Source organism: Pan paniscus, chromosome 19, assembly GCF_029289425.2.
Source record: "Pan paniscus chromosome 19, NHGRI_mPanPan1-v2.0_pri, whole genome shotgun sequence".
Classification (NCBI taxonomy): domain Eukaryota; kingdom Metazoa; phylum Chordata; class Mammalia; order Primates; family Hominidae; genus Pan; species Pan paniscus.
The window spans coordinates 78,846,195-78,866,949 of NC_073268.2; the positions used below are offsets into that span (position 1 = coordinate 78,846,195).

General features: G+C 54.6%; 2 protein-coding genes and 1 long non-coding RNA gene across 3 annotated transcripts in view; 2 read left to right on the forward strand and 1 right to left on the reverse strand.

Moving 5' to 3' along the window:
* MRC2 (mannose receptor C type 2) overlaps positions 1–3,782 on the forward strand; it is a 68,117-nt gene extending 64,335 nt beyond the window's left edge. The window contains exons 25-30 of the mRNA XM_003811320.6: positions 84–252; positions 346–495; positions 830–949; positions 1,137–1,316; positions 2,295–2,321; positions 2,414–3,782. Of these exons, the coding sequence (XP_003811368.5) occupies positions 84–252; positions 346–495; positions 830–949; positions 1,137–1,316; positions 2,295–2,321; positions 2,414–2,634 (867 nt within the window). The 3' untranslated portion in view covers positions 2,635–3,782. The remainder of the gene's footprint in view (positions 1–83; positions 253–345; positions 496–829; positions 950–1,136; positions 1,317–2,294; positions 2,322–2,413) is intronic.
* Positions 3,783–10,280: 6,498 nt separating this feature from the next.
* MARCHF10 (membrane associated ring-CH-type finger 10) overlaps positions 10,281–20,755 on the reverse strand; it is a 273,051-nt gene continuing 262,576 nt past the window's right edge. The window contains exons 15-16 of the mRNA XM_055102255.2: positions 15,666–15,708; positions 10,281–11,911 (exon numbers count right to left, since the gene is read on the reverse strand). Coding sequence (XP_054958230.2) covers positions 11,856–11,911; positions 15,666–15,708 — 99 coding nt within the window. The 3' untranslated portion in view covers positions 10,281–11,855. The remainder of the gene's footprint in view (positions 11,912–15,665; positions 15,709–20,755) is intronic.
* Positions 16,354–20,755, forward strand: part of LOC117976581 (uncharacterized) — a 48,701-nt gene continuing 44,299 nt past the window's right edge. The window contains exon 1 of the long non-coding RNA XR_004667294.3: positions 16,354–16,595. This is a non-coding gene — a long non-coding RNA (uncharacterized LOC117976581). The remainder of the gene's footprint in view (positions 16,596–20,755) is intronic.

The following is a 20,755-nucleotide window of genomic DNA, read 5'->3' on the forward strand; positions in this document are numbered from 1 at the left end:
TCCCTGCCCCTTCCTGCCCCCACCTTATCCGCACCCTATCCTGACTATTCCCTTCCTCCCACCCCATGGCCCCCCATGCCCAGGGCTCTCGGCGGTACTCCTGGGTCTCAGAGGAGCCGCTGAACTACGTGGGCTGGCAGGACGGGGAGCCGCAGCAGCCGGGGGGCTGTACCTACGTAGATGTGGACGGGGCCTGGCGCACCACCAGCTGTGACACCAAGCTGCAGGGGGCTGTGTGTGGGGTTAGCAGTGGTGAGTGCCCACCTGCCAGGGCGGGGGCATGGGCAAGGTGTCAGTGGCCCCGGGGAGGGTGCTGAGCCACTTCTTAATCCTGTACCCCCACAGGGCCCCCTCCTCCCCGAAGAATAAGCTACCATGGCAGCTGTCCCCAGGGACTGGCAGACTCCGCGTGGATCCCCTTCCGGGAGCACTGCTATTCTTTCCACATGGAGCTGCTGCTGGGCCACAAGGAGGCGCGACAGCGCTGCCAGAGAGGTGGGTGACCAGGCCAGAGCCCACACATGGCGGGCAGGTGGCACCTCCTCTCGTGGGCACTCAGACCCATGAGTACATCCCCACACTGCTCTCTACCCATAGGCAGCACTTACACAAGATGCCCTCGTGCTCTCACATGCGGAGACCATACATGACACTATATGTGCATATGCTGCCCCACACACACTTGCACACGTGCACACACACACACATGAATCCACAGACTCCACACCATCCTCTACTCAGGCTGCAGAGAAGAGGGCTGGGGCAGCTCTGGGGGACTCTGCCCCCCCGGAGACCCATCCGCCCTGATGTGGGCCTTCTTTGCATCCAGCGGGTGGGGCCGTCCTGTCTATTCTGGATGAGATGGAGAATGTGTTTGTCTGGGAGCACCTGCAGAGCTATGAGGGCCAGAGTCGGGGCGCCTGGCTGGGCATGAACTTCAACCCCAAAGGTGGGTGCCCTGTGTGTGGGGTGGAGAGATCAAGCCTCAGGCTGTAAGGGGCTGCCCTCCACTTTGCCCTGAGCCTTGCCCTGGGGCTTGTCGGGGGACAGGGAGTCGGTTCTAGAACACGCCTGCTCTCCTCCACCTACTCCTGCCCCACCTTGTCCCTGCTCCCTCAGCGCCTTCTTTCCTGCAGGAGGCACTCTGGTCTGGCAGGACAACACAGCTGTGAACTACTCCAACTGGGGGCCCCCGGGCTTGGGCCCCAGCATGCTGAGCCACAACAGCTGCTACTGGATTCAGAGCAACAGCGGGCTATGGCGCCCCGGCGCTTGCACCAACATCACCATGGGTGTCGTCTGCAAGCTTCCTCGTGGTGAGCGCCGGGCAGGCCCACACTCAGCCTCCTTCCACCCCTTGCCACTGGTCCTGGGCTGGGGCTGGGGGCTGCTTCACAACTGCAGGGGGCACAGCCGATGGGAAGGCCTGAACAGAATGGACTGCGGGCAGCTGGGACCCCCGGGATAAATTAGTCTGTGGGATGGACTGGACCTGAAACTTATCATCCAAACTAGACCACAAGGCTCGGGGGTCAGCAACCCCCTGTCACTTTGTAGTGGTCAAGGGCATGGACAGAGTTCAAGTCCTGGCCATGTCACTTATCAGTGGTGTGACCTTGGGCAGAGTCTGTGGCCTCAGTTTCCTCGTATGTAAAATGGGAATAATAGTAGTCCCAGACTGATGTGGTGGCTCATGCCTGTAATCCCAGCACTTTGGGAGGCTGAGGTGGGCGGATCACTTGAGGTCAGGGGTTCAAGACCAGCCTGGCCAACATGGTGAAACCCCGTCTCTACCAAAAAGTACAAAAATTAGCTGGGCGTGGTAGCACATGCCTGTAGTCCCAGCTACTTAGGAGGCTGAGGCATGTGAATTGCTTGAACCGTGGAGGTGGAGGCTGCAGTGAGCCGAGATCGCACCACTGCATTCCAGCCTGGGCAACAGAGCAAGACCCTGTCTCCAAAAAAAAAAAAAAAAAAGTCCCGACCTCCTAGAGTGCTAGTGAAGCTAGTAAAGATGAGGTGAGTTAGGGAAGGGGCTGACACCCAGGCCTCCCACGAGGGCTGGGCTGAGACGTAGCTGAGTGCAGCATGGCGTTTTCCCTTTCTGGGGGAACCTGAAGTCTTGTCTCTTGGGCCTGTGCCCCCACAGTAACCAGAGGTAGGATGGGAGGGGGAACTAGAGCCTCTTTCTCCCCAGACCTCCCGGCCCAGGCTTGTGTGCTTTGTATGTTTACTTAAGTGATTATTACGATGATCACTGCTATTATTTACTGGCCCCCTCCTCTTGCCCACAGCTGAGCAGAGCAGCTTCTCCCCATCAGGTGAGTGAAAGGCAATGCCCCCAGGTGGGCAGGCAGGAAGCACTGCTGGGCCTAACGCCCACTTGGCCTTTCACGCCCACTCGCCTTGGCAGCGCTTCCAGAGAACCCAGCGGCCCTGGTGGTGGTGCTGATGGCGGTGCTGCTGCTCCTGGCCTTGCTGACCGCAGCCCTCATCCTTTACCGGAGGCGCCAGAGCATCGAGCGCGGGGCCTTTGAGGGTGCCCGCTACAGCCGCAGCAGCTCCAGCCCCACCGAGGCCACTGAGAAGAACATCCTGGTGTCAGACATGGAAATGAATGAGCAGCAAGAATAGAGCCAGGCGCGTGGGCAGGGCCAGGGCGGGAGGAGCTGGGGAGCTGGGGCCCTGGGTCAGTCTGGCCCCCCACCAGCTGCCTGTCCAGTTGGCCTATGGAAGGGTGCCCTTGGGAGTCGCTGTTGGGAGCCGGAGCTGGGCAGAGCCTGGGCTGGTGGGGTGCCACCCTCCCACAAGGGCTGGGCTGAGACCCAGCTGAGTGCAGCGTGGCGTTTCCCTTTCTGGGGGGGGCCTGAGGTCTTGTCACCTGGTCCTGTGCCCCCACAGGAACCAGAGGTAGGATGGGAGGGGGAACGAGAGCCTCTTTCTCCCCAGAGCCCCTGGCCCAGGCCTGTTGATCCGCGCCCCAGGACCCCCTTCTTTGCAGAGCCCGAGGAGCCTCCCCTGTCCTCTCGGGCAGATCTGTTGTGTCTCTCTTCCCACCTGGCAGCCTCAGCTCTGTGCCCCTCACCCTGCTCCCTCTCGCCCCTTCTCTCCCACCCCTTCCTTCTGAGCCGGGCCCTGGGGATTGGGGAGCCCTCTTGTTCCTGATGAGGGTCAGCTGAGGGGGCTGAGCATCCATCACTCCTGTGCCTGCTGGGGTGGCTGTGAGGCCTGGCAGGAGGGGCCTAGGTGGGTTGGGCCTGAGAACCAGGGCACGGGTGTGGTGTCTGCTGGGCTGGAGATAAGACTGGGGAGAGACACCCCAACCTCCCAGGGTGGGAGCTGGGCTGGGCTGGGGTGTCATCTCCTGCCGGGCGGGGGAGGGCTCTGCCCCTGGAAGAGTCCCCTGTGGGGACCAAAATAAGTTCCCTAACATCTCCAGCTCCTGGCTCTGGTTTGGAGCAAGGGGAGGGGTTGCCAGAGTCCTGGGGGCCCCAGAGGAGCAGGAGTCTGGGAGGGCCCAGAGTTCACCCTCTAGTGGATCCAGGAGGAGCAGCACCCGAGCCCTGGAGTGGCCCAGTACCCTTCCAAGAGGCCACAGTCCCAGCCAGGACAAAGTATGCGGCCCATCCTGGTGCGACAGCGTGGGACAGTGTGAACATGGACTCGAAGACATGGCCCTTTCTCTGTAGTTGATTTTTTAAATGTGCCATTATTGTTTTTAAAAAAAAAAGGAAAAAAGAAAAGCAAACAAATAAAACACCTTTAAGAGGCTTGAAAGAGAAGGTTCTGCCTTGTCCTGTGGTGAGCCTGCTTCTTCACGTCTGTCCCTTCGGAGATAACTGCTGTTTTGGAGCTTGCACCACAGGTGTTTTCTGCAGCTGGCCATTTTGCGTCTGTCTCTGGGCCTCTAGGGGACACTCTCACCCCCGATCTTCTTTAGGAGCTCACCCCTCTGGGCCTGTGCCTCCCTCTCTCTGTTCCTGGGGGCTTGAATGTGGGTGAGAACTCAGGAGCCAGGCCATCTGCTGCTGAGCAGCCAGCCGTGCAAGCTTGGGCAACTTAGCACACCTCTCAACATGTGCACGGTGGGGAGAACCGGACCCACCTCCTAGGGTTGTTTTAAGGATATGTGAGGATCAAGGGAGCTCATCTGTGCAGAGCACTTAGAACAGTGCCTCTGGGCTCTGCAAGCGCTAGGCGTTACTGCCGTTTCTGGGCTGCGGCTCCAGGGGAGCACTTGATGTGTCCAGGCCGGCCCTGGGTGGGGGCTCCACATCACCGTCCTTCCAAGGCAGCCATCATACCTGCCCTCTAACAGCCTGAAAGTTCACATGTGTCCTTAGGGAGCCTGGGCTCTGAAACCACAGAAGGCAGAATGGACGGCAGGACCTTTACTCACCTGCTTGTTCATTCAGCCGGTATTTGAGCTGGAGATGCCAACAAAGGAAGGTTAACCAACGCCAATCGGGCGAGGCAGGGGGAAGCTGCTAATGTGGCCTGTGTGTCTGGGGAGGGTCTCACTAGAGGGACTGAGATTGACTGCAGCCTGAAGGAGGTGGCGGAGTGAGCAATGCAAATATCTGGGCCAGGGCTAGGGGGGCATCCCTGGTGCTTTAGGGGACCAGCAGGGAGGTGAGGTGGGCTGAGGCTGAGATGAGTCAGGCAGGGCCAGATTGTCCAAGGCCCTGAAGGCAGTGGTAGAATGTAGCATTATTTTCAGGATAGTGGGAAGTCAATGGGAATGGCTAATCGGGCTGACCTTTTAACAAGATCATTCTGGCTAGGAGTTGAGAAATAGACAATGGATGGGAAACGGGGGAGTGAAAGCAGGAAGGCTGGTGCGGAAGCTCTTGTAATAATTCAGGCACAACAAGACGGTGGTTTGTTGGGATCAGGACTGCAGTAGTGGTCAGATTCTGTGTGTGTGTGTGTGTGTGTGTGTGCGTGCGTGTGTGTGTGTTTTGCCCTGTTCATGATATTTAAAATAAGTTTCCACTTTTATGAATAGACAATGCAGTCACGCAGTTCAAACCTAAATGATATCCCAAGATAGATGTTGCGCAAGTCCTGCCCCTGCCCGTCGCCCTCCAGCCTATACCCTCCTGCCCTGTCAGTTTCCTGTCTTTCCAGTGTTTCTTTGTGAAAGCAAATGAATGCCAGATTGGACTGAAGGGATGGCGGATGCCCTTGCTGGGGATGGGATCTGCCTGGGGAAAGGCAGTGGGAGTCAGGAAGCACTCCAAGCTTCCCGCCTGGACTGCAGGGTGAATGGGGTGCTGTTTCCTGAGACAGGAGCCCTAGGGAGAGCCCATGAGCTGCTGGCCTGAGTCCAGGACGATGGTGGAGCCCAGGGGACCCCCTCCAGCAATCCTCTCTGTGCTGCCCCAGCAACAGCAGGACCCATGGAAGGCGCCTAATCACTCAGAGGAGGGAGTCCCAGTCCTGTGGGAGGTTCACCCTGGAGTGAGTTGCTATCTAGCCCTGCAGCCCAAACAGATCCCTTTGTGAGTTAAGTGCCCTGCCACTGGCCACAGTGAGAGGTGAAGCCAGCTGGACTTCCTAGGTTGAGTGGGGACTTGGAGAACTTTTCTGTCTTACAAGAGGTTTGTAAAATGCACCAATCAGTGCTCTGTAAAAATGCACCAATCGGTGCTCTGTAGCTAGCTAGAGGTTTGTAAAATGCACCAATCAGTGCTCTGTAAAAATGCACTAATCAGCACTCTGTACCTGGCTAGAGGTTTGTAAAATGGACCAATCAGCACTCTGTAAAATGGACCAATCAGCAGGACATGGGCGGGGACAAATAAGGGAATAAAAGCTGTGTCCTCCCCACCCACCCCATCCCCAGCAGCAACCTGCTCGGGTCGTCTTCCATACTGTGGAAGCTTTGTTCTTTCACTCTTCACAATAAATCTTGCTGCTGCTCCTCACTCTTTGGGTCCGTGCCACCTTTAAGAGCTGTAACACTAGGCCAGGCATGGTGGCTCACGCCTGTAATCCCAGCACTTTGGGAGGCCGAGACAGGCAGATCATGAGGTCAGGAGATCAAGACTATCCTGGCTAACATGGTGAAACCCCATCTCTATTAAAAATACAAAAAATTAACCGGGCATGGTGGCAGGCGCCTGTAGTCCCAGCTACTCGGGAGGCTGAGGCAGGAGAATGGCGTGAACCCAGGAGGCGGAGCTTGCAGTGAACCGAGATTGTGCCACTGCACTCCAGCCTGGGCGACAGAGCAAGACTCTGTCTCAAAAACAAAAAAAAAGAGCTGTAACACTCACCCTGAAGGCCCGAGGCTTCATTCTTGAGGTCAGTGAGACCACGAACCCACTGGAAGGAACCAACTCCAGACACAACACCACAAGAAACATTGGGGGAGAGGCCCCCCAAGACCCTAGTGACTCTAACCTTGGGACAGAAGAAAGGTCAAGGGGTGAGGTCCGGATCACTAGCTTGAGGGGTGGGAGGGAGCAGCGGAGGGACGGAGGACCCCAGTGGCCAGAGCTGCCCTCGTCAGTGGCTGGTGGCTGCTCTCCTCACGTCTCTCTGCCTTGCTCAGGTGACGAGTCTCCCCAGGGCCCTGCACCCACCTGCAAGCATTTCAGACAGCGTCACGGGTGCCTGGAGGCTACCCCTAGACCTCGTTCTAAGCCTGCCCAGAGATGACTAAGGGAGGCTCCTGCATCTCTCTGAAGGGGCAGGAGGCAGGCTCTGGACGCCGGCCACTCACCCTCTGGCTCAGGATAGCCCTGGTGGCAGTCTCCTTCCTTTCTGCTCATTTCATTTCAATACATCAAGCACCTCCTCTACATACCAGGCTCTTTGCTGGGTGGCAGATGCCCCCAAGCCTATCCTGGCAGGCCTGGGCAATGAGCACTGTATGCCAGGCGCTAGGCCCAGCCTTCACTTGCAAGGTTAACCCGCCCCGCTCTGGCCACCTGGATCCGTGAATGAATGGGAGAATGCGGCCGCTCTCCAGAGAACAGCATTCTCTCAACCGCTTCTTGTCGCACCAGAGATGGCCTCCTCGAAGGTATGCTGGCAGAGCTGGCCTGGCCCAGTGGGCAGCCCTGTGAGGCCGCAGGGGCGAGGAGCCGCCAGCCACACCACATGGCTCTCCTGGAACGGAGCTGCCTGAGCCCGGCCAAGCCGCCTCGAGCACCAGGGCTTGAGTCCATTGCAGGCACAAGGCAAAGAATTGCGACTTGAGGGAGGGCCCGGAGGAAGGCAGGCTGGTGGGAGGGAGGGTGGGGAAAGGACAGCAGGGAAATGAAGGGGGCTGTGAAAGACCAGCACCAGATGAAAGTACCGAGATGTTCCGGACAGGCCTGATTTTCTTTATCTTAGGGGCTGGGACTGCCAAGAGGCCCTGGGGAAAGCCTGCAGGCTTCACTCCCACCAGAACCAGCACCATTTGAGGGGAAGATTTCAATCCTTCCTTGGCCAGACAAGCAGGCAGGATGCCAGCGCTGGAGAAAGGGGAGGAGGAGGAGCGGTGGGCAGGCCTTTCCTGCTGGAGGTAGACACGCTGGGGGCGCTGAGGTTCAAGGCCACACAGTGAGGAGTGCAAAACCTTAACTGTCTCCTTGCATCGGCTGATGGCAGAGCTTTAGTTATAGCCATTTCAGGGAAATCCTGGTCAGTTAAGGTTTTCTAGTGCAGTTGGGATTTTCGCCTATATTTCCAGGTGCCTCTAAGGTCCTATGGAGCGTCCAGGTTTCACAGCTGGGGGAGGGACATCTGGTTCCCGGTCATTTATGTCCCCGCTGGCTTATGCAGGGGTGTCCTGCCCTTCTGCATCTCCCTCAGGGACTTGGGGAACCTTGGATGGTGTCTTTCCTCATACTGGGGCTGCAGGGGGCTCAGAACACTGCCTCTGACCCACTATTCCTCCATGACAATGATAATAACAAAATAGGTATTATTTACTATGTACACGCCGTTCTAACTGCTTAACACGTATTAACTCACTTAATCTTCCCAATACAACATAAGGTAGGTGCTACTGTCCCCCTCTTACAGATGAGAAAGCTAAGGCACAAAGGTGAAGAACTTGCCATGCCACCTCTCCTCCCTGCACTGGAAAACGTGTTGTGGGGTGGGCAACAGGGCTACAGAGAGCCCCTCGAGATCTTGCAGTCAGGCCTGGGGACTAAAGAACTTTGTCCCAACCTCTCATCTCTGGAGAGTTTTAGGGCTATTTTGAGACTTGAGGGCTAAGAATGACCTCTTTCCTTCTGAGCCTCCACGGCCTCCCTTCCCAAAGCAGTGGCAGAGGGACACCTGGGTCTCCTGGGCTGTGGGGTACAATGCATAGAAATAAAGTGGGGCTCGGTTGACGTATTAGACATTTATACCATTGGGGATGCTTTATTTTATATTTTAGCATTATTTATTTTTATTTTTTATTTTTCTGAGACGGAGTCTTGCTCTGTCACCCAGGCTGGAGTGCAGTGGCGCGATCTCAGCTCACTGCCTCCCGGGCTTCAGCGATTCTCCTGCGTCAGCCTCCTGAGTAGCTGAGACTACAGGCACCCTCCACCAGGCTTGGCTAATTATTTTTTTATTTTTAGTAGAGACCAGGTTTGACCATGTTGGCCAGGCTGGTCATGAACTCCTGACCTCAAGTGATCCGCCCACCTCGGCCTCCCAAAGTGCTAGGATTATAGGCGTGAGCCACCGCACCTGGCCTCATCACTGCCTTTTAATAAATGAGGCTGTCCTCTTGGAATCTCAAGCCATGAAAAGCCCCATATGGCAGGCAGACTCCTGCCAGGAAATCAAATTGATAGTGTGGGTAGTCCCCAGCTCCTCAATGTCTACCCCACCCTGGACCTCATGGGAAGCATTCCAGGTTGGGTAAATCCCTGAAACAGTTTTGGCCGGGCGCCGTGGCTTACACCTGTAATCCCAGCACTTTGGGAGGCTGAGGCGGGCGGATCATGAGGTCAGGAGATCGAGACCATCCTGGCCAACATGGTGAAACCCTGTCTCTACTAAAAACACAAAAATTAGCTGGGTGTGGTGGCGAATGCCTGTAATCCCAGCTACTCGGGTGGCTGAGGCATGAGAATCGCTTGAACCCAGGAGACAGAGGTTGCAGTGAGCTGAGATCATGCCACTGCACTCCAGCCTGATGACAGAGCGAGACTCCATCTCAAAAAAAAAAAAAAGTACAGTTTTTCAAAAACCTGATTTTCTGATGTAAACCTGTGATGGTCTCCTCAGCTGCCTCAAACACTGTCACATCCTACTGTGGATTCAAGCTGTCAGGATGTTTACATGGCCACCTCAAATTCCATTCCGCTCTCTACAAAAACTTATTTTTAGACGTGCACTGTCCCTTCTTATACATTCCTCAGTACTGGATCCTGGACAAATCTTTTAGTCAACCTTAAAGTTCAGTTCAAAAGGCTCATTTTCTCATAGAGCTTGAGGCCATGTTTGTGAGTGGAGGAACTTGAGGTTTTAGGAATTTTATTTAGATCATGGAGATATTTTTGACTCGAATGGCTCTTAACTTTGATCTTGGGTCTAGGCTGCCTGGTTGAACCTACTACTGGTTTTCTTTCTTTTTTTGTTTGTTTTTTTTGAGATGGAGTTTCGCTGTGTTGCCCAAGCTGGAGTGCAATGGCACAATCTCGGCTCACTGCCACCTCCGCCTCCTGGGTTCAAGCAATTCTCTTGCCTCGGCCTCCCAAGTAGCTGGGTTTACAGGCATGTGCCACCATGCCTGGCAAATTTTTTTTGTATTTAGTAGAGTTGGGTTTTCGCCATGTTGGTCAGGCTGGTCTCGAACTCCCGACCTCAGGTGATCCACCCACCTCCGCCTCCCAGTGCTGGGATTACAGGCGTGAGCCACTGTGCCCAGCGAACCTACTGGTTTTCAAGCGTTGCATCACTTTAACTGGAACATATCGGAAGAGTGGGACCAGATTTTAAGGTGAGTCAAGCCTGGCCTTCCTAAAACACTACTGACTCCTTAATTCAGCTCAGGGCACCCCTTTGCCACAAAATCTCATCCTTAGAGACCCCCAGGAGAGGGTGGGTCAGGGAAGCAGGGGCCTCTCCTAGTCTGAGAAGTCTTAAAGGCAGGGGGGAGAAGCGCCGCCTCCTCATTTCATCTTTCTCTCTCGTCCTCCTCTCTCTGCCCTTTTTCTGTCCCTCCCTCCATTTTTTAGAAAATCTATAGAGGCAATGAGCTTTAGTAAATTTATCCAGTTGTGTAAATATTGCCACAAAGCAGCTTTATAACACCTCACTCACCCCCAAAAGTCCCCTGGACCCTATTTGCAGTCAATCCCTGCTCCTTTCCCAGCCCCCAGCAACTACTGATCTGCTTGCTGTCTCTCTAGTTTTGCCTTTTCTAGAAATTGTGTAAAATGAATCATATACTATGTAGTGTTTGGTGTCTGGCTTTTCTCACTTAGCATAACGTTTTTGCATGTACCGTAGTTTGTCTCCTCCATCTTTTATTATTATTATTATTTGTGACAGGGTCTTGTAGTCTTGTCTACAAGGCTGCAGTACAGTGGTGCGATCATGGCTCACTGCAACCTTGACCCCCTAGGCTCGTGCGATCCTCCTACCTCAGCCTCCCGAGTAGCTGGGCCCACGAGGGTATGCCACTACACATGGCAAATTTTTAAATTTTTTTTGTAGAGACAGGGTCTCGCTATGGCCCAGGCTGATTTCAAACTTCTGGACTCAAGCGGTCTACCTGCCTTGGCCTCCCAAAGTGCTGAGCTTATAGGCATGAGCCACCATAACTGGCCCTTTTATTTTTATTTATTTATTTTTGAGGTGGAGTCTCGCTTTGTTGCCCAGGCTGGAGTGCAGTGGCGCGATCTCAGCTTACTGCAGGGGTTCAAGTGAATCTCATGCCTCAGCCTCCCAAGTAGCTGGGACTACAGATGTCCACCACCACGCCCAGCTAATTTTTTTTTTGGTATTTTTAGTAGAGACAGGGTTTTGCCATGTTGGCCAGGCTGGCCTCCAATTCCTGACCTCAAGTGATCCATCCTCCTTGGCTTCCCAAAGTGCTGGGATTACAGGTGTGAGCCACCATGTCCAGCTCTTTTATTGTTTTTTGGCTTAAAAAACAATTTTTTTAAACAAAAACACACACACACACACGTACTCAAACACACTCGCACACACAATTTTCTCACTAACCCTCTGACCTTCCACCCCAAGTCCTGACTTGGTCTTTGGGCCCTAAGATGCAATCAGGAAAAAAAGTGTGGAGTCCACACCCCAGTTGGGTCCTAAGTGGGTACCTACAGGGGCAGCCACCATCCAGCCTGCCCCAGCCCATGGGGGCCCAGGATGTAGCATCCCCAGTGATGGTGGGAGCAAGGGAGAAGTAGAGGTGAGGTGTGGGCTGTGACATGTGCTTCCCTCTCCCTCCAGCTTGAGACCCTTGGCCTCTGACCAAGGCAAGTGAAATAAACATGAACGAAGCTGGGAGAATAATGTCAGTTTACTGAATGAATACATGGCTCGAGTCCATTCAGGGTGGAGTGAGGCCTGGCAGGTGCCCTCAGCAGTGGGACCCCACAGGCCACTGGACCTGGCAGGGCTTCTGGGCTAAGGGGGCAGCACCAGGCCAGCCTGCCAGGGGCTCCACAGTCCCACGCTGCTTGACCTGTGCTGTCTGGGACTAGACTGGTCGCTGTGGCTGCCCATAGATGCTCAAGCCAGACCCCAGAAGAGAGTGGCACGAGGTGAAAATCTAACTGTGAACGCTTTGGTTTCAGTTTCAGTAAAGAGGAGGAGGGAGGGAGGCACTTGGGGACGTAGAAAGAAGGGCTGGCGGGAGAGGTCTCCGCCGAGCTCCACAGTTGGCTTCCTTGCTAGACGACCTGGCTTTGAGAAATGCTGCCTTCATTTCCATCTCCCAACTCCGAATCTGGAAGGCAAGAAGATGTTTCAGGCTGGAGGGCCGCAGCAGACCGTGGGTCTGTTACAGGGGGCACGGCACTGCTGCTTCATCTTCTCCCACCCCATCCCTGAGGCCCAGCCACCCACATGGCCACAGTGCCTGGAACAGTGTGGGGAACAGAGACCTGCAGTCTGGGGCCGGGGAATCCACAGACTGCCCCATTGGGGTTTCAGCCACACCAGCTTCCCCCAAAGACAGCATCTTGGTCATCTCCACGTCCCCACATAGCCTGGTGCAGCACTTGTTTTCAGGCTGAATAGCTGCAGGGGCCATTGCTTCCTCTCAGGTTAAGGCCCCACTTGAACCCCCGCTTCCTAATTTGGCAGGGAAGGGGGAACGGACCCAGGTGTTTCAGGAGTCTTTCAGAAATCAATGGCTGGATGCAGAGGGACAAGTGATAGGACGGGGAAAGGGAGGGAGAGCAAGAGGCACTGGGACGCAGTGCAGTCCCAGTGGAGGAGGTGGCGTTGGTGGGGGGTGGGTGGTCTCCTTTATTCTTCGGGGAAACTCTTGTCTCAATATGTTTCTTTCCCCCTTGGCTTGAGTGAATGCTCTCTGACAATTTAGAAACAGTTTAAGCCAGGCGTGGTGGCTCACGCCTGTAATCCCAGTGCTTTGGAAGGCCAAGGGGGGGGGGCGCGAATCACTTGAGGTCAGGAGTTCGAGACCAGCCTGGCCAACATAGCAAAACCCCATCTCTACTTAAAATACAAAAAATTAGCCAGGGGTGGTGGTGGGTGTCTGTAATCCCAGCTGCTTAGGAGGTTGAGGCAGGAGACTCGCTTGAACTTGGGAGGCAGAGGTTGCAGTGAGCCGAGATCCTGCCACTGCACTTTAGCCTGGGTGACAGAGCGAGACTCCATCTCAAAAAGAAAAATAAAAAAAGAAAAAAGAAAAAGAAAGTTTCTGCCTGTTGTGGAAGAAACTGTTGCACGGAGCAGGAGCAACTGACATCCCCTCAATCCTACCTGGACCCTCTCACCCTCTCAGTTCTACCCAAGGAAGCCCAAGCCCCTGAGCTGCCCCCATCCCCTCGTCCATCCTGTGCTTTCTCCAAAAGCCAGTAGCCTTGACTGGGTGTTTGGGGAGGTGCTCTGGCCCAGCCTTTGGCCAAGGGCCCTCACACCCGCCCCTGTTCCTGCCCCGTCCTCATCTGTTTGCATATCTGCAGGAGGTATTGCCCCCACTACCGACCCGCCACCCCTTGTCTTGGTGACACTGGGAAGTTATTTGTGCCACTGGGAAGCAGCTGTCCTGGTGCTGGTTCCTGTGCACACCCAGGGACTCTCCCCAGCTGCCCTAACCTCGGTTTCACTTGTGGCATTTGTGTGAGGCTTTGGTTCTCACGTGCAAGGGAGGGGGGCCTGGTCAGCAGGCTGGCATGGGCACCACAGAGCCACAAAGAGGCTGGCACCTCTCTGTGCTACCTGGTGTGCCCTGATGTTTTGCCTCTTTTCCTCCTGTGTACCTGAACCGAGCTAGGGCAGCAGGTCACAGCTGTGACTCACCTCCGGCAACCCATATTAACAAAGTGCTGCCAACCAGGCGAGTCATGCCAGGATGCCAGGGGACCAAGGGAGTGTGGCCTGTGGGGGAGGCTGGGTGCCCATGGCTCTGCCAATGGCTACCCTGGCTCTTGTCTTGAGAACGGCTCTGGCGGGAAGCCAGGCCAAAGCTGCGACTGGTCAGCACCCCAGGATGGTCCCTCTGTGCTGGGTTCTCCTCGGCCTCGGCTGTGCCCACCCGTGTCTGGGGTGTGTGCTGAGCTGGGGGCAGGTGGAGATGGCCTGGGCCTCCAGGGGAGAACTGGCTGTCTCCACCTTGGGGCCGAGAGCGGCAGGGGAGGGTTGGTGATGGGGTGGATCCTCGAGCGGGTCCCAGTTCCCGGAGGAAGGATGACAAATGAGTGGGGGTCGCTCCCTCTGTGGGACCATTTGCCTCGGAGCAGCAGGGAAGGGCGGCAGGTTCCCTGCCTCCCGTGGAGACTCTTTTTGGAGCACCACCCTAGGGATGTTCTTCTGCCCTCCGGAGACGTCGGTCTTCCCTGGGGCCGGGGCTCAAGGCCAGGGTGCCCCAAACCCAGGCTCCAGGGTGTGCGGGGAAAGGCTCGGTCCTGCTCGGCGCGGCTCGCCCTGGGCACTAGGGGTCGCCCCTGCCCAGCGGAAGCCACGCGGGCGCGCCCGGTCGCCGCAGGTTTCCCCGGACCGGGAAAAGCGAGGCATCTCCGGGGCGGGGCTGGGGAGGGGGCGCCTGGGCGCGGCGCCGGGACCCTGCTGCCCTGTCCTCCCGGCCGCGGCTGGACGGAGCGCGGGGCCGCAGCAACCAGGCCGGGCTCCCCGTCGCGCCCCTTCCGGAGCAGGAGGCCCTCGCCGAGGCGGAGCCTGGGACGCGCGGGGCGGGCGGCGGCGGGGAGCCGCGGGGCCGAGGCGCAGGGCGTTTTCCCCGGAGGTGCGGCGTGCGCCCGCGACACAAAGGTCTTTTAAAGACCTCGCAGCGCCCTTCCCGGCTGCGGAGGCTGGAGGCCCGGGGGGGCGAGGCCGGGGTCCGGGGTGGCCGCGCGAGGGGGCGCTGGGATCGGCCGGACCCCGCGGTTGCGCCCGGGCTCCTTTTGTGGAAAAGAGCGGAAAGCAGGGCCCTCTCCGGGTCTCTGAAAATGGTCAGTTCGGCTTCGCAGGGCTGCGTGCCCGGAATAATAAATTGGCTTCTCTAGGGTCGTAATCTGGGCCCCACCCCGAGCAGCGTTGAGCTGGTTCGCGCCTTCCAGGCAGGACTACTGGGAGTTCTCAAAAGCACCCCCGCGGTCGGCTGTGTCAGGATCACCTGGGTCCGGTGTGAACACGATTCCAGGGCCCCACCCCATCGCCTGAAGCGGAATCTCTGGGCGGGGCCCAGGAATCCGAGTTTTTGGTGAGTTCCCGGGTGATTCTGATGGCAAAGCCCATGTGGGAGCCACTGTTCTAAGGGCTTTTGGAACAGGCAGTTGTGAAATTTTCCCCCAGAAGAATCTCTGGGGACCCAGTTGTCACACACCGCTGGATTCACTGCGGTGTTGATTCTGCCTCCTGATGAAGTTCTTCCCGAGTCTGACTTCGAGCCCGCCTGCTTTATTAAGCACGTTCTTCTCCAGTCTTTTTTTTTTTTTTTTAATGGAAAAAGGAACAGGGAGAAGGCTTTTCTCGAACCTGTTTGCAGAGAGCCGTCTTGCCCGCTTTGAGGGCCCTTTCTCGGGAGACCTGTTTGCTTTGTTCAACCTCTGAATTCAGCAGACCCCAAATCCACCAAGGCCACTAGCTTATGAGTGAATGTGGTCCCTTCAGGTAAGGGCCAGACAGCCCCTGCCAGGGCTTGGGGAGGGTTTTCCTAGAGGAATCCTGGCAGTAAAAAAACCAACCCCCAAACTCTCCAAGTGCTGGACGCTGGAGAATCCCAGCAAGGAAAAGGAACAAATCTTATCTCATGCCGGAAGATAACCTCTTCCCTTTGTTGGCGCCTTTCCTTGTGTTCAGGATGAATTAAAATTCTTATCTGCTCTGCATCCAGTGAACTTGGCCTCGCCTTCCTGATTGTTTGCTGCGGCTGACTTTCCCAAGCTTTGTGGGGTTATTTTTGCCTCTGGGTGGTGGTCATTCCTTCCTTCCATGGCATTTGGTTCCACACAGTCACAGAAAAGAGTAATTTAGCAAACACCCTCAAAATGGCAGGACTGGCCCCCAAAACCTACTTTCATTTTCCTCTGTTCTGGGTTGTGGGTAATTTCTTGACAACTACAAGAAAGAAGACAATGAGAAATGAATTGTTTTTTCCAATACAATTGTGAACAGATGTATAACCTCCTAGTCGCAGAAACGTTCTAGGAATCCCTTACACCACTTTAAAGGGGCAGGAAAATGGGCAGAGGTGCTGAGGGCTGGGTGAGTGCTAAGCATTGGCAGGGCTCAGCCTCATCCTGATGAGAGCTGCAGCCATAACCTGGGTCACCTTTGCTGTCTCGGGCTTCTAAATTTGGCAGCGAGAACAGACTCGCTTCCTTTGAGCAATTGATCTGAATAGCAGAATCCCATTCTGATGGTCCGAATCACATTTACAGGCTGTGGGGGTGAAGGCCGTGCTAATTGGCCACTTGCCTCACCACTGGCTTTGAAACAATCGCTTGTATTCTCTGCCCGGCAGGAAGCAGCAGACCCATCAAGGCCCTGGGCTCACTCTTTGTTCTGACTTTATGGCATTTTATGCCACAATAAGAAACACTGTGTACTCCGTGGGAGCCCATTGTGCCAGGCTGCAAGGATGTGGGCTCCGGTGCAGAGGGCCTGGTGCTCTTCCCCAGGAAGAAGAGGGGCTTTGTGACAGGCTGGGGGACAAAACAAGGGGTGCTGGACACTGTTACTGAGGCAACTGCCTGGCCAGTGTGGAGGCAGCTTTAGTCCCTGGGACCGTTTCTGTGCCCAAGGAGAGGGAGGGCAGGGGAAGGATGGAATTTCATCTAGAGTAGCAGGTCCTGGTTACCTGGTAAATTATGCATCAGGACTGGGCTAGCCACTGCCTCCGTTTTCTCTGGGCTCCTGAGATAACCTCCACCTGCCTCTAGATTCTGTGCCAGCTGATCGTATCTATCTCATCAACTCTTGTTCCATCAGGAAACTGCATCTTGGTGAGTGGGAAGTTTTTGTAACTGTGGACCAAACCTGGGCTTCCCATATTTTGGGTTGATCTGGGCCTTGGAGGGAAGAGCTTTCGGTTTTGTAGAAATGATGTGGATAGGAACTGGGGTAGGCACACTCCATCCAGTCTCACACGTGAATGAACCAACGGGGATTTGAGAATGGCTTCTAGATCGTACCTGCCCCTCCGGCCAGCCCCGGGGCTCCCTTCCCCTGCACCTAGCCTGAAGTTTTCCACCATTAACGGCACACCTGGGGCAGAAGACAGAGTAGGGTCCTTGCTCCAGGAGATCGTTGTAATAATCAGATAGAGACAAGACCTGAGCTGGGAGGAAGCCAGGACACGGGGGATGGGGGACCAGGCCCTGACAAACGGAGTGCTCCGTGTGGGGGCTGAAAGGGAAGGAGGAGAGGGAAGGCAAGGCCATTTAGCTTCACCTCAAAGGTGGGGTAAAGTGAGGCTGGTGGGTCCTGTCTTCTCTGGAGATGCTCCCCGATGGGAGGAAAGGCCAGCTTCCTGCCGGCCACTTGCAGAAGCGAGCATTCAGTGCTTCCGCCAGCCTGTCCCTCACCCCAGATCCACCCCTGTCCTTCCCATGTCTGATGCTCCCACACGGGCCCCCTTATTACCCCGTGCCATTGCAGCAGCCTCCCGGCTGGTTTCTTTCCCCTCCAATGTGGCTGCCCAAGTTCTCCTCCCAAAACCCACATCTCCTGGCCTGCCAATCCCAGGCTGGAAACTGTTCCATGGCCTCCAGAGCCGCTCACAAACCCTTCCCGCCCCGCTCCCTGCCTGCACCTTAGGCTCATTCTCTGCCCTCCCTGGCCACACACCTCCCTGACTTTCCCCAAACATGCAGGTCTTTCCATGTCTCTGTGCGTTTCCATTTCCCTCTGCATGGAACACTCTTTCCCATCACACCTACCCTTGCCCATCTGCCAAACCCTCCAGGATTCTGGGTCAACATCATCCCCGCGGTGGATCCATTGGTGAGAGCAATAATGAAGCAGGTTTGCCACCAGGCTCCCAAAGAAGTGGGAACACTGACTGCAAAGGGCACAATCTGATTGGATGAAAAGCGAGGCCTCAGAAGCATTGGCACGTGTCCGCGAAGAGCCTAGCTGGAGGTCTGTCCTAGAGGAGGGGCGGAAGGAGGGGCAAGAATGGCAGCGCCCCATTTCATCCGACTGCTCTGTGTTCCTCACATCTGACCCAACCTTCCGTTACAACACAGGCACATTTGTGGATACTCTTGGTTACATGTGTGTTCTCTCCTTAGACTCTGAGTCTCTTCTAGGAAAGGATTGTCTTAATTATCTTTGTATTCCCAGAAGCTAGTTTAGAGGCTAGTATGTAGTAAGTTCGCAGAAAATCTTTGAATAGCGGCTGAGGTGGGAGGATTTCTTGAGACTAGGAATTCAAGACCAGCCTGGGTAAACTAGCAAGACCCTCATCTCTACAAAAAATAAAAAATTAGCCAGGTGTAGTGGTGGATGCATCCCAGCTCCTCAGGAGGCTGAGGTGGGAGGATCACTTGAGCCCAGGCATTCAAAGCTGCAATGAGCTGTCATCCCGCCAGTGCACTCCAGCCTGGGCAACAGAGTGAGACCCTGTCTCAAAAAGAGAAAGAAAATCTTTGAGTAAATAAATATATGTTGAACTTGGAAGTATTCCTTTACCTAGAATATTGTTCACTCTGCAAATTTTGTACTATCAGTTTCTCCAAAACATAACTCAGGACTCGCCTCCTGGAAAAAGTAGGTTCTTTTTTTTTTTCTTTCTTTTTGAGACAGAGTCTTGCTCTGTTGCCCAGGCCGGAGCGCAGTGGCGCAGTCTCGGCTCACTGCAAGCTCTGCCTCCCGGGTTCACGCCATTCTCCTGCCTCAGCCTCCCCAGCAGCTGGGGCTACAGGTGCATGCTGCCACACCCGGCTAATTTTTGTATTTTTAGTAGAGACAGGGTTTCACCGTGTTAGCCAGGATGGTCTTGATCTCCTGACCTTGTGATCCACCTGTCTCGGCCTCCCAAAGTGCTGGGATTAAAGGTGTGAGCCACCACACCTGGCCAAAAAGTAGGTTCTGATTCAGTAGTTGACTGTGCATCAGAATGTTACTAAGCACCTATTAGGTACTAGGCATTTTCTAGGCACTGGAGGCCTGTGAGATATAAAAGAGATAAAGGTTCCCGTGCCCAAGTTGTTAATGAGTGCCCCCAACCCATGTGGGCCACTTCCTTATCTGGCAAAATCATTTGGGACGTCAGTAAACACTCAATGTTCCTGGTATCCATAGTGCCAGGGACATGGTCAGCAGTCAGATGTGACTCACTGTGGGCCCAGCATCATAAGAGGCAGGCATAGAAGGCCTGGCTTTGCATTCATATAGCTCACAACTTCACTGAGGAGACCAATTGTTTATGGGATTGCAGGAAACCCCAGGAAGCCCCAGCCAGGGAAGAACTTATGTTGTCAAATTCACAGCCTGTAGGAATTCACTGGGTCCACTAGTTCTCTTGCACAGGTGCTACTTTCCAGTTATTTCCTGGTTTTATAAATATGTGTCTCCTCTTTCAACTCCTTGACAAGCTCTTTACGGAAAGGGACATCAGGGCGTCATGTCTAGCGTCTAGTAGCTTCTTTCCCTGATCCTCATCTCCGCACCTGGTACAGGGCAGTGCATGAATGGATGACAAATGATCACCACCATTAACAGGCATTTGTCAGCCGGGCACGGGGGCTCACACCTGTAATCCCAGCACTTTGGGAGGCCAAGGCAGGTGGATCACCTGAGGTCAGGAGTTCGAGACCAGCCTGACCAACATGGTGAAACCCTGCCTCTACTAAAAATACACAAATTAGCCGGGCACAATACACCGATAATCCCAGCTACTCAGGAGGCGGAGGCAGGAGAATCACTGGAACCCGGGAAGCAGAGGTTGCAGTGAGCTGAGATTGCACCACTGCACTCCAGCCTGGGTGACAGAGCAAGACTCTTGTCTCAAAAAAATAAAACAAACAAACCAAAAAAAACGAGGCATCCATCACTGGGTCTCTTCATGAGACACAACCAAGAAACACAATGTGAGTGAGTTCTCCAGTTCTGGTAGATAAAGGAGAGGGAAGGAGGGCTTCTCTCCTAACTTAGTGCCTCTCTTTTGCTCAATGTTACCATCAGATTCTGAATGTTTTCTACAAGAAATTACTGAGATGCAAATCAAGAAGTGTGAATTTAACAAGAGCCAGTTGGTTTCCTACTTTCATTTGGGTGCCTTTTTTTGTTTTTTGTTTTAAACAGGGTCTCACTCTGTCACACAGGCTGGAGTGCGGTGGCACAATCATGGCTCACTGCAGCGTCAGCCTCCCGGCAGCATCAACGGCACCGGGCCTGGGTGCCTCTTAACTGGTTATCTGTACCTGTTACTGCTCGGTGGTCTAAGTGGGTGAGATCAATTTCAGGGTTTCTCCAATTCAATGTGAGCTTGTGGTGAGAGAAGAGTGTCCCTGGTCCCTCCTGCTGCTTTTTGCTCTGGTTCCCAGCTTGCTCCTTGCAACTTCTTCCTAGTCCAGGACAGATTTACTGGAAGTTTCTTTAGAGGCAGTGCTTTAGGGCTTTGGTCTTCATCCGTTGGGTTGTACTGTTTGTCGTTTGTCATGTTTGCTTTGCAAGCCTGGTGGCTAATGTTGCTTGCATTGGCTCACTGCTCTTGGGGCCATCTGTAACCTGTATCAACCCCGGATGCTTTGAAGTTCAGTGTGCAATAAAAAGTTCATTAAAAAGATGTGGAATCATGAAAATAAGGTTACAGAAATGTTAACAAAGGATCATATCCTGCTTCTGGTACTTTTCTTTTTTAAAAAATGTATTTCTCTGAGAAATTTATGTCAGCATTTAAACCATGGAAGAGTTTAGGAAGGACAGGCCTGGGTCAAAAGGAAGGTGAGATTCTTGAGGAGATATCTTGGCAGAGCCCCAGCCTGTTTTCTTAATTGAGAGCTCAGGGTCTAAGGAGAGAATGTGAGCCAGAAAAAAAAAATCTAGGTTTCTTATGACTAACAGTTTGAACCCAGCTTTTTTTTTTTTTTTTTTTTGAGACGGAGTCTCATTCTGTCACCCAGGCTGGAGTGCAGTGGCACAATCTCAGCTCACTGCA